The sequence below is a fragment of the Pristiophorus japonicus genome, chromosome 6 (genome assembly GCF_044704955.1).
Source record: "Pristiophorus japonicus isolate sPriJap1 chromosome 6, sPriJap1.hap1, whole genome shotgun sequence".
Lineage (NCBI taxonomy): Eukaryota > Metazoa > Chordata > Chondrichthyes > Pristiophoridae > Pristiophorus > Pristiophorus japonicus.
The window spans coordinates 104570021-104585225 of NC_091982.1; the positions used below are offsets into that span (position 1 = coordinate 104570021).

The following is a 15205-nucleotide window of genomic DNA, read 5'->3' on the forward strand; positions in this document are numbered from 1 at the left end:
GGTAGCACTCTTGCCTTGTGTCAGAAGTTTGTGGGTTCAAGCTCCACTCCAGAGACTTGTGCACAGAAATCTAGGCTCACATTCCAGTACAGTACTGAGGGAGTGGTGCACTGTCGGTGGTGCCGTCTTTCGGATGTGATGTTAACCCCGTCTGCTCTCTCAGCTTAAGATCCCCTGGCACAATTTCAAAGAAGAGCTGGGGAGTTATCCCTGGTGTACTGGTCAATATTTATCACTCAATGAGCATCACTAAACTGATTATCTGTTTGTGGGAGCTTGCAAATTAGCTGCTGTGTTTCCTGCATTACAACAGTGACTACGCTTCAAACATACTTCATTGGCTGTAAAGCATTTTGTGATGTCCTGAGGTTGTGAAAGGTATACAAATACAAGTCTTTCTTTTTTTTCGATAGAGATGTTCAAAATCATGAATGGTTTTGATAGAGTAAAAAATGAGAAATTGCTTCCAGTGGTAGAAGGGTCAGTAACTAAAGGACACAGATTTAAGGTGATTGGCAAAAGAAGCAGAGGGGGCATGAGGAAACATTCATTTGCACAGCGAGTTGTTGTAATCTGGAAAGCACTGCCTGAAAGGACGGTAGAAGCAGATTCAGTAGTAACATTCAAAAGAGAATTGGATAAATACTTGAAGTCAAAAAATTAACAGGGCTATGGGGAAGAGCAGGGGAGTGAGACTAATTGCATAGCTCTACCAAAGAGCTAGCACAGGCACGGTGGGCCAAATGGCCTCCTTCTGTGCTATGTGATTCTATGATTCTAAATATTAATTTAAAGGACTAGGAAGAGAGAATGTCCTTGAGGGGTCAAAGATAGAATCTATTTGGTTGGAATTAAGAAACAAAAAAGGAGCTATTAAGCTAATTTGTGCATTTTATTGGCCACCAAATAGTGGGAAGGAGATAGAGGAGTAGATTTGTAAGGAAATTACTGAGAGGTGCAAAAACTACAGAGTAGTGATAATGAGAGACTTTAACTACCCCAATGTTGAATGAGGCAGTGAGTGTGTTAAGGCAGAGAAGGGGAGGAATTTCTGGTGTGTTTAGGAGAATTTTATTGATCAGTATGTTTCCTGTCCAACAAGGAAGAAGGCATTTCAGGATCTAGTCCTGGGGAATGAAGTAGGTCAAGTGGAGAATGTCACAGTGGGGGAGCATCTCAGGAATAGTGATCATAGCATTGTAAGCATTCGGTTAGTTATGGAGAAGGATAAGGAGCAATCTAGAATAAAAATACTTAACTGAAGGAGTGCTAATTTCAGCAAATTGAGGAAGGATCTGGCCCGGGTAAATAGAGAGGGTGGATGAGGGCAGTGCTGTTGATGTTGTGTATATAGACTTTTAAAGGTCATTTGATAAAATATCACGTATTAGGCTTGTTAGAAAAATTGAAGCCCATGGAATAAAAGGGGCAGTAGCAGCAAGGATCCAAAATTGGCTATGGGTTATAAAACCGAGAGTTGTGGTGAATGGCTGTTTTTCAAACTGGAGCAAGGGGGTCTTTCCCATAGTTCAGTACTAAGACCACTGCTGTTTTTGATATACATTAATGCTTGGACTTGGGAGGACAGGGCACAATTTTAAAATTTGCAGTTGACACGAAAGTTGCAAGTGTAGTAAACAGTGAGGAAGATAATAATAGATTTCAATAGGACATAGATAAGATAGTGGATTTGGAATGCTTTGTCTAATAGGGTGATGGTGGTGACACAAAGCAGACGAAATTCAACACTGAAAAGTCTGTGGTGATACATTTTGGCAGGAAGAATTTGGAGAGACAGTTTAAGAGAGACCTGGTGGTGTTTGTGCACAAATCTTTGAAGGTGGCAGGACAGGTTAAGAAAGCAATTAAAAAAAGCATATGGGATACTGGGCTTTATAAATAGAGACATAGAGTACAAAAGCCAGGAAGTTGTGCTAAACCTATATAAACCACTGGTTTGGCCCCTGCTCGAGTATTGTGTCTAATTCTGGGCACCACACTTTAGGAAGGATGTGAAGGCTTTGGCAAGGGTACAGAAGAGATTTACTAGAATGCTACCAGGAATGAGGGATTACAGTTACATGGATAGACTGGAGAAGCTGGGGTTGTTCTACTTGGAGCAGAGAAGATTTGATAGAGGTGTATAAAATCATGAAGGGTTTAAATAGAGTATATAAAGAGAAGCTGTTTCCAATGGCTGAATGGTCAATAACCAGAGGGCAAAAGAACCACGAGGAAAAACATTTTTACACAATGAATGATTCGGATTTGGAATGCATTGCCTGATAGGGTGGGTGTATACAGATTCAATATTGGCATTCAAAAGGGAATTGGATAGATACTTGAAGGAGAAAAAGTTGCAGGCCCATATGGGGAAAGATAGTAGGATTAACTGGTTTGCTCTTTGAATGGGCTGGCACAGATTCGTTGGACTGAATGGACTCCCTTCTGTGATGTATTGTTCTATGATTCTATGATTAATGTAGAGATTGCATTTTGGGTTCAAGTCAAAATATTTTTTGAAGTTTTACTCTAGGTAGAATGAGACTATTTAGATATGAAATTGAAATGTTTTTTTCAAGGGAGATGAATACTGTAAAAATACATTTTAAAATGGCACAACAGAAAATATATATATTTTTCTGAATAATTATGTCCCTAGATTCAGTTTTGTTTTGATTGTGAATATCTTGGATTTTACAATTTAAATTCACATATAAACATGTAGAGTCACGGTGGGTAAACTGAACAGCACCCAGGCAGCCTTAGCCATAGGTGCTATAGGATATGTCATTGTGATATTAGGTACAAATGAAGCATCTGTGTTATTGGAGCTACTTCCAACTGCATTGACCATTTGAACATTGCCACACTCCACCTTGAAGAGTCACCAGGTTACACAACATGTCCCTTATCACTTAGCACAGAGCCTCGCACACTCTCTGCACCTTCTGGTCACTCATGGTGCATCAGACTTAAAGATTCTTAAATTGTGCAATGTAACTTATAGTACTGGACCAATGAGGTGAACATTAAAAGATCAGGGAGCCAGATGTCACGTACTGATAAGAGAAAACACAACAATGTCTGGGAGCAATGATATGTCATGCTCTGTGTGTCAATGTAAATGGTGCCACTGACTGCTCTGAATGGTTTGATTCAGATATTTGTTTTCCAAATTTCCTCTCCTGAAGGTGTGGATTTTTCTTGAGTGGGTACGTGTTATTTTCCCACCGGTGCCAGCTGCCCTCCAGCACCTCACCTGTGTGCCCTTTCTTCACATGGCAGTCAATATTGCTGGCTATTTAACTGTGGGGGACATCATGAGTTGAGCCTCATCCTGCTCTCACCTGATATTCAACAGTGGGGGTTGGGTGTCGATGCATTGCAAGTATGAGTGAAATCCCTGCTTGACTCTCCCCATCTCCCCACACAGGAAACGCTGAGTGCGACCGTTACAGACCGATTGCTGGCCTGGCTCGAAGACACTTGCTTTTCAATTGTGTTAACTTTGGACCTCCCTCTATTGGGGTATGGTTATGTTACCACTTTTATTTCAATGGGAAGTAGTCTTGGATACCCAAAGGCAGCAGAACTCAGGAGACCAATTAGCACACTCAAGCTCTGAGGTGGGGCACCCTTCCTGGGGCCAGCTTGAGTTTGCCTCTGGTGCAATATAATCCCTGCCTCAAATAAGTTTGCAAACGTAAACATTAAAATGTTCAGGTTTTACTCGATTTAGTATCTCTGCATTAACATACACTCTCTGTCCACATCAAGACGATTCTTTTACACTTTCAACAATCAACCATATTTCAAGAAACATATCAGAAGGGAAAGATTTACCTTTCTGTCTCCCCAACAATAGAATCCCCTGCTCGCTGTAACAAAAGGAGAGAGAGAAAAAGCTGTATTAAAGTCTTTACCAGAAATGAAACAAAACCCATTTCCCATCATAAAACATTCAGGGAATATGTTCTGACATACCGGAAATGTGAGCTCATAAACGACTGCAGGTATGAACAGCATTTACTGCAGATAAGCAAGCTGAAACAGCATAACAAAGATAAATACTCCTCCGTCACATCTACAGGCTCCATTTACCTTCCTGCCAGTGCTGATGCTCAGACCTACTAACAACAGGCTTGATCTATTTTTAGTCAGATGCTAATGTGATGGAGGATTGTGGGGGTCTCCCCATCTACGATTTTGTTTTTCAAACTTGTGACCACACCCAGAGTTCCAGATTCTTACCCTTTCAGTACAAGACTCATGGCAGCAGATGTGAAAGTTATAGAAGGAAAGGGTGGAACTAGAAGAAATGCCCAGTTCATTCATGCAGAAGTGTTGTCTGGTTTCTCTGGTATAGTTTCTCTGTCTCCTCTATGTAGAGGAGAGCCATTCATTCTTTCTTGTTGACACTATAAGCTCTCCCTCTCCAGTCTTACAGGGATAAATTCCCAATTAACTTACCCAAAGGTACAATTTCCAGCTCATTTGATTGACTAAACTGACTCCTGGAGGAGTCTACCTAACCTGATTTCTTGGGAAGAAAATTGTCTTTGTTCTGACCTCCTTGTGACTTTTACTTACCTTGGGCCCAAGTGTGAACTGTTCATTAGAACGGCGCACCTCCGAGCCTTGCGTCTATTTTTTAGAATTAAAAGTGCGTCGAAAAAGTACCTCGCTATTCTGAACTGTCTGCGGGCCTCCATTCCAGTCGGCACAGCGCAGCTTGAGCTGCGGGGGGCAGAGCTATCAACGTGCTGTGTCTACACAGCTGGCATGGGAGCGGGGCTAGGGCCCAGTGTGTCTGTGAGTGCCGGCAGCGTTGCGCATGCGCATTGGAGCGTGCGCGCATGCGCAATGGCACAGAAACATTGGCTGGGTGAGCGCTTTCCCGCCCCTAGCCCCTGGCCAAACGGCCAAAGATATGCTACTGCGTGCTTTAGTGAGCTGCTGGGTGAACGATTTCTAGCCCCTGGCTGAACGGATAGGCGCTGCGTGCTGCAGTAGGTGAGGTAGGGACTTTTACTTTTTTATTTATTGATTTATTGATTGATTTTTAAAAAAAAATTTATTTTTAATTTTTTTATTTATTGATTGATTTTTTGATTGATTTATCATTTATTATTGATGATGGTTCTTTATTTTTAAAAGTGAAAGTGTTTAGTGCTCTCTCTTCCCTTCTCCCCCGCTCCCCCCGCCCCCATCTCTGGCTAGCTGCGCCGATTTCTTAACTCTACACAAGTGGACACTTATTCCATTCTAATTTAGTTTGGAGTAACTTTTCCCAGTTCAAACTTGCAAAACAGGCATAAGTGGCTAGACACGCCCACTTTTGAAAAAAAACAGAACTAAAACGAAACTAAACTAACTCACTAGGACTGGAGCAAATTAAATGTGGAGAATTGCAATTTCTAGGATACTCGAAAAAAAACTAGTTGCTCCAAAAAAATAGGAGCAAATCCAGTTGAAACTTGGGCCCCTTATGTCCAATCCAGGAAGGCTCTGTGTAAAAATTTACCTTCAACCAAGAAAAAATGGAAAGCTAACTAAACTGCTAGTAGTTACAGGCACAAATCATGCTAACAAGATAATTAAAACCAGTACAACTAAACTTATATAAATGTAAGGTTTTTTTGAACTAAACAAACTGACAGAGAAGTATGTCCCATAACATGTGGAAGAATGGACTAAAAATATTTTCTGGGAGACAGACAAGGGATGTCCCTTTCAAAGTTGCAAGGTGGAAGAGAAGAGGAGGAAGAAATAAAGTCTGGAAATCACTATTTATTGCACACAAGGGAGTAAGTGAATGAGAAAAGGGGGAAAACAAGACAGGCTACAATCTTCTCAGGCTGATTGAATCCTCACTATAATTGGATGACATTTTTAAAAAGGCCATGTGACCTCCTGGGTACAAAAGGGTCCTTAGTCGGTAGATTTGATATTTGTACTTATGATATGCACTAGTTCCAGATTAGAGCCTGGAAATTACTGAGTTGGGTTCCCAGTGCTTGTAGCAAAATTCCTTCTCCACCATTTTAAAGGAGACATTAACCCACTCATTTTAAATAGATTAACCGCCTCCTGTTAAAATAATGGACAGAAAAACTGAGCATTTGTACGGTAACAGCAGGTTCTAGGCTATTAATGTGCTCATTGTACCTATTATATAAGAACGTATGAAAAAGTCAAGGACAGGCAAAGAACCATTTGACCTGTCGAAGCTCATTCCTCTTAACAGAATCAAATGGCTACTTCCAGGATCTCACCCTCCCAGTGGAGAGCCATGCTCTTGGGTTCCGAGAATTGGAGGATCAGGGCCTACAGCATAGTCTTATCACAACCTGTCCTCCCTTTGATCATGGCCTCTCCGGCTGGGAGCTCAGGACCGGCTCTAAGACCTGTGTGTGATATCTTAGTGTAAGCTATAATTTGGGCTTTAACTACATTAAAAAAATCCACGCAAAGGCATCTTCCACCCTTCAACATGCAGTTCAGCACCTGGAATATTAGGTCCTTCATTGAAACACCTGTGAACTCATCCCTTTTTGGCGTGGAAGCAAGTCATCCTCGATACGAGGAATTTCTATGATGATGATGATAACAGCATAAAGAATGAGAAAGGGCAACTAACTATCACGCACTAAATATATATCAAACAACAGTGAGTAAAGTTCTTTATGCAGTTGTAATAAACAGAAATTCTGGATTCTTAAAACACTGTACACTACTAAATAAAGTACCAATTCAAAAATGAATTCAGCACAATTATTTTCAAAAGTAATTTCCCAATTTTCAAATTATCTGTTAAAGGCAGATAAAAGCCATCTATCATTCCTCTGTAAAGCAATGGGAGTTTTAATTTATTGATTTCTCTTGTGTTTGTCTGCTAAGCCCAGCTTTTTGCTGCATAGATCCACTAATAGAACATTACGACTACCTCAGTACCGCTCTGTAAGGATTGCCCACACCCTTATAAATAACCATATCATTTTGACCTTCAACTTGAAACTTGTACTGGTTTTCAAATGACAGTCTAGACAAGAAAAGATTCATCTCTTTGTCCCTGAAATTATGTCAGGAGATGTTAGCATAAATATTCAACTCCACTATCTTAATGGATGCTATTTCAAACAAATTAAGATTGAGGAGAGACACTTTGCTATCCGAGAATGCAATGGAGTAATTTTAATGGTCTTCAAGAATTAGTTCTCCTACAAGAGATTTTGGTGTAGTTTTCTTTATAATTAGGTGCTTTTATAACGTATTTCCTGCTAACAAATAACCCCATAATGTATTGTTATTGCTGCATTTGTGAATACATGATGCTGGAATAGAGTACAGAGCCAATTAGGGCACAAATGTGTGATTCGTTCAAAGTCTGTATTTCAGAATAAAAACTGCTCAATATTTTTACACTAACCCTATCAATAGAAAGGTCGCTGGATGTTTCCTTTTAGAAACGCGCAGGAATATCCTGTAAATATACCATTCTTAGATTGTCGAACCACGGAAGGTCACAGCTCAGAAAGAGGTCAATCGTCCCATCATGCCTGTGTGGCCCTTTGCTACACCAATCCAAAACGAATCCCTCTACCCTCATCTCTACCCATAGCCCTGTAACTTCCTCGGATTCAAATACATTTTCATTTTCCCTGTGTCGCTATCTGCAGGGACTCCTGGGAAGTGTGTCAGCATTTGCGGGGGCTCTTGAGAAGCGTCTGTATCTGCTAAGTCTCCTGGGAAGTGTGTCAGTGTCTGCGGGGGCTCCTTGAAGTGTGCCAGTATCTGCAGTGGGTCCCCAGAATTGGGTCAGTATCTCTAGAAGGCCCTGGAAATGTATCAATATTTGCAGAGGTTTTCAAGAGTGTGGCAATATGTTCAGGGATTCCCCGTACAGGTAAAAAAATTGAATACGACAGCCTTAATAATGAAAGGCAGAGTATTCACGGAGATTTGTCAGACAGTGGGTGCGTTGGTACTTCTCATTTTGGATTAATACTCAGTGCAGATGAGTTAAAGATTCCAGTCACCTGACACATCCACATTGACTGGTGTGTAAGATTCTTGATGAAAGCGCTTGAAAAGGTAAAACTGCTTTTGTCTAATTGCCTATTAGTTATTACCACATCTATTTATAAACCGGAACACAAATGCAGTGGGCGTTAAGGCTGCTCACCACGTATTTTTGGTTGCCGTCACGTAATGGGACACATTTCTCAGGCAGAGTGCACCCAATTTTACTTGGTGGAGTATATTCATACATCCGACCGTCCCTCTTGATTTCTCTGCACATGTTGCAGTAAAGTGTCCCTCCCCTCCCCCCAACATTGTCACCACACACGTACTAAGATCTGTAATCTGCATTAGGAACATTAAACCAGGATTTAGCCATTCAGCCCCTCGAGTCTATTCTACCAATTAGATCCTGGCTGATCTGTATCCACCTAGTCGCCTTGGTTCCATATCCTTTCATACCCTTTTCCTAACAAAAAGCTATCAATCTCAGTTTTTACATTTTCAATTGACCTATCATCAACAGCATTTCTGGGGAGAGAGTTCCAGATCTTTGTGTGAAGGTGTTTACAAAAGGAATTTTAAAATAAAATCATCACGAATGTCTTTTGAGACTGTAAAGTCCTGTCCCCTCAGTACAGATTCACACGAGGCATGTAGTGAAGTCAAGGTCACTCTGGACCTGCACCTTTTATTTCACAGCTCTGGAATGCTGCACTTGCCTGAGACCTGTCCTTATATACCTGTCTCTCGCAAGTGCACCCCTGGTGGTAAGGTATGCTGGTGGTTACAGGTCATAACTTATTACAGTCATGTATAGCATGTTGGGATACAGTTATATATAATAATGTAAGATACATGACAGAGACCATGGTCCCATCTGAGGGGAGAATCCCATCATGGCCTTGGTTCATTTCATTTTGACAATAAAACCTGGTAATGTGTCATCACTACACCATTACAATAGTGTTCTGACTGGCATCTGACTGCAGCCCTAAGCCTGCAATAGATATATATTTAATTGATGTACCACAATCATTCATTACAATGTCTCCAACCCCTCCATAGAGGCTGAATATGAAACCCAGTAGTACCATGGTACAAAGCTAATGATTCTCACTATCACCAAAACAACACAGTTTGGTTTCATGATTAATAACAGGAATGGTCTTCCGGGTGGGATAGTTAGGGCAAAAGAAAATCTGGTTTCTTTGAGGAGAAGCTAGACATTGTGATGGGATGGGGGTTGGGGGGACAGAGATTGGAGGTATCTACAGAAGGGTGAATTTGATGGGCCGAATGGCCTCCTTCACCTGCACTTAGCTTTGTGCTCCCTGTGATAAGAATGTGCAATAATCAATAACCGCAGTGACCAATTAGAAATGCTGCGACCAACGTTGCCGCGAAGCTGTTCGGCCACTTGGCTGCGCGGCTGTCTGGGGGTCCTGCGCAGCCCGGGACTGACTTTTCAAAATGGGAGCGAAATTGTGAATGGGCCGCACAGCCCGTTAAAGGGACTGCGCACCCAAAGGAAAATGAGGCGTAAATATTGGCTGCGACAAATTTTTTTGCGAATTGAATTCTTTTAAAAAAGCAGCTTAAACCTATTTAGTCTGCTGTAACAAAAGTTAGATAACATACACACTAAAAAATGTGTATGAGGATGAGTTGGACTGAGGCAGGATTAGGCAAGTTAATAAACTTCCCATCAATGGACTGATTCTGCACAGCTGTGCAGCTCACACTTGATTACCTGCTCTAGATATGAATGATTCATTTTTAATTTGCCTTCATTTTCATATCCTGGAGTTATGTCAGGGTGCAATACCTTACACAAGTAAACAGCTGAACTGTGATACCCAGGGTGCACACATTTTAGAAAATAATGGCCCATGCCGAGGACTGAAGGGATGATTCCCTCTGTGCAAAATGAAATGGATGAAAAATAATTTGGGCTGCAAAGTGGGAATTTTGATCTCTGCGTCTGAATTTCTGACGTGCACTGCCCTGACTCAAAGCTGTGTCCTGGAATTGCTAAATCAAAACATTTACTCCTATCCGTGTGCCTAACAGAATTGGAAACCTGACAGAAGAGAACTTCCCCCCTTGCATATGAAAAAAGAATCGGGTTATTCAATGCCCTTTTTTTTGCTGAACTTCTATTTATATTTACTTATAATAGAACACCCACAGGCAGGAACTGAAATCACCCCGTGTATTGAGTGGAATTTATGACAGCACAGATCAAAACCCTCCAAATACAAAGGTTAGGCTTGGTGTGTTTTCCACTAAAACCAGTTTAAGCAAAGTGAGCAGAATTAGTTCTTTATTAACTCGCCCACCCTGCTTTATAGTCTGTTCTTTCACATCCTTCTCATCATTAGATCAGTTAGAAGTGTTGGCACGTTTCATGGGGATACTTGAAGTAATAGCAATGTCATTTTATTTACAGCTATAATGCATTCAACTCATATCAATTGATTTGAAGTTTAGAATTAAAGATGCATTAAAAATAGGAATTTTGTCTTGAGTCTTCTCAAATAGTTAAGAGTTTAAAACAGTCACTGCTCTCTTTGCTAGATACAAAATGTAAGACAAGAGATTGTGGCTAGAAATTGGATCACGGGAAATTGGTCCTCTGGCCTCATTAGTACTGGCAAGCTGCAGGTATCAATCGCAGGGGGATTGGGGAGTCTGATTGGCCAATTCTCTCACATAAAGTATTGAGCTGCTTAGAATTGTTGCAAGTGTATTTCTGCTTCTGTGCATTATTTTATTTGTAAATCGATTCCAAACATTATTTCAACCTATAATCTTTCAAACCAGGGTCTCAAAAAAAGCAGGGGGGGGGATCCACAAATGGATTCTGGGTGAACCTCGGGTCATTGATTTCTGTCCATCTGTCAGCTCCCAGTCGAGCAATGCCTCGATTTTAAAATTCTCATCCTCGTGTTCGAATTCCTCCGTGGCCTCGCCTCTCCCTATCTCTGTAACCTCCTCCAGCCCTATAACCCTCAGAGAACTCTGCATTCCACCAATTCTGGTCTTTTGTGTATCCCCCTGTGAAGTGGCTTGGGATATTTTACTATGTTAAAGCTGCTATATAAATACAAGTTGTTCTTAAAGCCACGAAAATAGCTGTGGAAAGTGGAGACTTCAGAGTTAGCAGCCTTATGGCTGAATCAAACAAAGGAAGTAACCTGATCTGTGACACTAGAGCATAATTGCTTGTGGATAAAGTGCTGGCTCGCCTGCAGTTAATCTTTGGGTTGGCAGGTTAGACAAGCCACCGAGACCTGCCAACTGTGAGCATGGATAGAGGGGTCACAATGAGCAAGTGCTGTGTCACAAATCAAGGGAGCACTGAAGGAGATCAAGAAGAAATTCGATGATATCAAGAAAATCACCCAAGCCCGTGCGTTTAATTTAAAGTTGTGACCGGCACTGGTTTACATCACATACAGGCATTCTTCTTATATAGTCACCAGACTTAGAAAAATTGTGTTGTTATGGGTACTGCAGACAAATATGGAGTGCTTTTAGGAAGAGGAAAATCAAAGATAAAATTAGGCAAGGGCAGCTAAACTGTGAGTACTATTATACTTTGTGATGAATTATAAAACAGGCATCTGCCATCCTTAAAAATGAAGTTTGTGACCTGGAACATCAGGACCCTCATGAACAACCCCACAGAGATTGTAGGTCCCGCACAGGACTCATCAGTCACATAAGAACTCATTTTTAGTGTGGAAGCAAGTCATCTTGCTTGACAGATCCTTTGCATCTCAGCAGCAAGGACATTCGCATGGGCAAGATTGTGGTATTTGCCCATCTCTTGCCCAGCAAATGTCCTTAAAACTCTTGCGCCTGATAAAAGTAGACGCATAGCCTACTTTTACCAGTGTAAGAGTTTTAAAATATACAAAAACATATAAAAATAAAATTTAAAAAACATATTTTAATGTTAAATACCCTGTCCACTAAGGTAAGTTTATTTTAAACCATAATTAAAACTTTTTTTAAAAATTGGCAAACTTTTTTTTTCAATAACATTTCTATCAACTTTAATTTCTATAATGTATTTATGTGAGGTACTTAAAAAAAAAATTATGTAATGTTTGGGTGTTTCTCATTCATGGTAATAGGAGTTTCGGACTTACGAAACTCCAATTACTGTGAATGAGAAAATACATTACCGTGATTGGGTGTCCAGGCCCACGTGACTCCGACGGACGTCTCAATGTGAACGCGCTCTGTTGCGCAAGAAGAGGAGATCTCGAGTCCGGGACCTCTGGTAAGCGTTCAACCAAAAGGTAAGTGCGCATCTTTTCATCTATTTTTAGTCGAACACCCACGTGAAGAAGAAACCGGGATTTCAGGGCCATGGTCCACTTACCCAATGCAGCAGACATTCGACGAAACATAAAGTGTAACGTGCATAAACATCACCTTGTCATCAGCCTGCTTGTTGCAGGGCAGGGTGTCAAAGACGGCTGTTTCAGGGAGAAACCCTTGCACCTATGGGAGGATATAATTCTGGAATTCATTAGACTAGCAGAGTTTAGCAGAGCGTAGGGTGATGCGAAAGGCTCAGGGGAACACCCACCAGAGCTATCTGTTTGACCAGCAATAGTGTATGAAATGAGGAAGGTAGGTGTATAAACCCTTCAAATGCTGCTGCGCTCTTTTTACATCAATATTACTGCACTATCTGCTTATTTCTTCTCTTGTACTCTCTTTGCAGACAAAGAAAGTGACATAAGCAGCTGGGATGGATGAGCTCCACACATAGAATTTCCCTTAGTCCCAGCAACACCAACATCTTACTTCTCAAACAGAAGTGCTTTTCATTCTGTGATGGTAGCATTGCATAAGGTTGCGAGAAAGCATCCAGTACAGGCTTTGAAGAGGCCGGCAGATTCACTGCAGAGGCCCACATTCTCTGCTACCATTCTGTGTTGCCTAGTGATGGAGACATCAGTACAGATGCCTTGGACCAGAGGATGCTGGAGCTTATGGACAACAACAACAACTTGTAGTTATATAGTGCCTTTAACATAGTGAAACATCCCAAGGCGCTTCTCAGGAGTATGATGAGATAAAAATTGACACCAAGCCGCATAAGTAGAAATTAGCACAGGAGACCAAAACTTGGTCAAAGAGGTATGTTTTAAGGAGCGTCTTGAAGGAGGAAAGAGAGGTAGAGAGGCGGAGAGGTTTAGGGAGGAAGTTCCAGAGCTTGGGGCCTATAGGCAACAGAAGGCACGGCCACCAATGGTTGAGTGATTATAATCAGGGATGCTCAAGAGGGCAGAATTGGAGGAGCGCAGACATCTTGGGGGGTTGTGGGGCTGGAGGAGATTACAGAGATAGGGAGGGGCGAGGCCATGAAGGGACTTGAAAATAAGGATGAGAATATTGAAATTGAGATGTTGCTTAACCGGAAGCCAATGTAGGTCAGCGAGCACAGGGGTGATGGGTGAGCGGGACTTGGTGCGAGTTAGGACACGGGCAGCAGAGTTTTGGATCACCTCTAGTTTACGTAGGGTGGAATGTGGGAGGCCAGCCAGGAAAGCATTGGAATAGTAAAGTCTGGAGTCAACAAAGGCAGGGATGAGGGCTTCAGCAGTGAATGAACTGAGGCAAGGGCGGAAACGGGCGATGGGCGATGGAGGAGGAAATAGACGGTCTTAGTTATGCTGCGGATATGTGGTCAAAAGCTCATTTCAAATATGACACCAAAGTTGCGAACAGTGTGGTTCAGCCTGAGACAGAAGTTGGGGAGAGGGATGGAGTCAGTGGCTAGGGAACGGAGTTTGCGGCAATGGCTTCGGTCTTCCCAATATTCAATTGGATAAAATTATTTCGTGGCGGGGTCGAGAGAAGTGGTAGTGAGTGTCATCAGCGTACATGTGGAAACTGACTGTGTGTTTCTAGATGATGTCACCAAGGGGCAACATGTAGATGAGAAATAGGACATGGAAAGATCACCTGGCTCCATGAAGCACAGTGTAAATGAATATCTAAGTGCTGTGCAGAGATGCAGATGTCCTCCACTGTAGCCAACTGGATAGAAACATGGGCCATGAGTTTTTCCACAAGCATGACGAAATTGAATCCTTAATCTCCGATAGCACATCTGTAGGATGGCTAAGGTTAGGGCCTGCATACTGCTGGTCTGCATGTGTTGGGTGTAAGAGTGCTGTCAAGGCAGGCTTCGACTCTTGGAAAGAGTGAAGGCCTTCAAGGGAAATGCTGGAACCTTCTCAAAAAACATTCCTGATACAGGCCCAAAATACTGTCCGACCCCTTGTCCTCAGCCAATGCTCCTCAGAGCATTGCCCAGGCACAGGATGTCATGGCCTGGTATTCCTGTTGGTGAGACTCCTGTACAGCCACACAGTTCTGACCCACCTCCTAGTTTGCACAGCTCCACTTCTGTGGAAGGGGGAACTTTTGTGATTCCTGGTTAGTTTATGGATTAGTGCCAGACTCTCAGGGTGGTTAGTGCCAGAGAGTTACATGGTCTAATTTATCTGGCAGCCCTTAGGTTGCAGTACATTTGGCAATGTCTGCGGGTAACCCCAGTGCCTGGAATGATAGTGATGCAGAGATAGAGGTAGAGCTTGGGATCATTCAGATGGGCCGCAATGGTCTTTCCCAGCCTATATGTTTCTATGTTCCTTTATGCTCTTGGTATTCCACCACAGCACATACTATAACCTGTGCTCCTCTTATGATCACCATGTATGATACACTACGTCCTTGTTTCATGGGATCAGAGTTTGGCATGTTTTGGCTATTGCATACAGCAAGGTGGTTAGCAATTTTCAAGTAAGTAGGGGAAGATGAAATCAGCATCAACCACAGTGAACGTTGCCTTGGCAGCTGTCTCTGGTGTAAGCCGCATGACAGTATCATCACTACAACAGGCAAATAGTCTGAAGATTTCAGCAAAGCCAGATTTGATGTTTAGCCGAGGAATGTGCAATTTTTTCTTAACGTCGCTGGATATCTCCCAGTTAAGCTTCGACCAATGCGGATTTATACACCACTTGCCACTGCTTACTCCGTTTCCCTTGGTTCTGCCAGTTACAATGGATCAATGTTTATAGGAGGTGCCCCACACACTAAAGTTTGATCAGTCTAGCCTGTAGAAAGTGATCTAAAGTTTTGATTT

General features: G+C 42.1%; 1 protein-coding gene across 1 annotated transcript in view; it reads right to left on the minus strand.

Annotated features, from left to right (window-relative positions):
- Positions 1-15205, minus strand: part of LOC139265749 (connector enhancer of kinase suppressor of ras 2) — a 1063014-nt gene that overhangs the window by 134029 nt on the left and 913780 nt on the right. The window contains exon 13 of the mRNA XM_070883099.1: positions 3847-3881. Within this exon, the coding sequence (XP_070739200.1) occupies positions 3847-3881 (35 nt within the window). The remainder of the gene's footprint in view (positions 1-3846; positions 3882-15205) is intronic.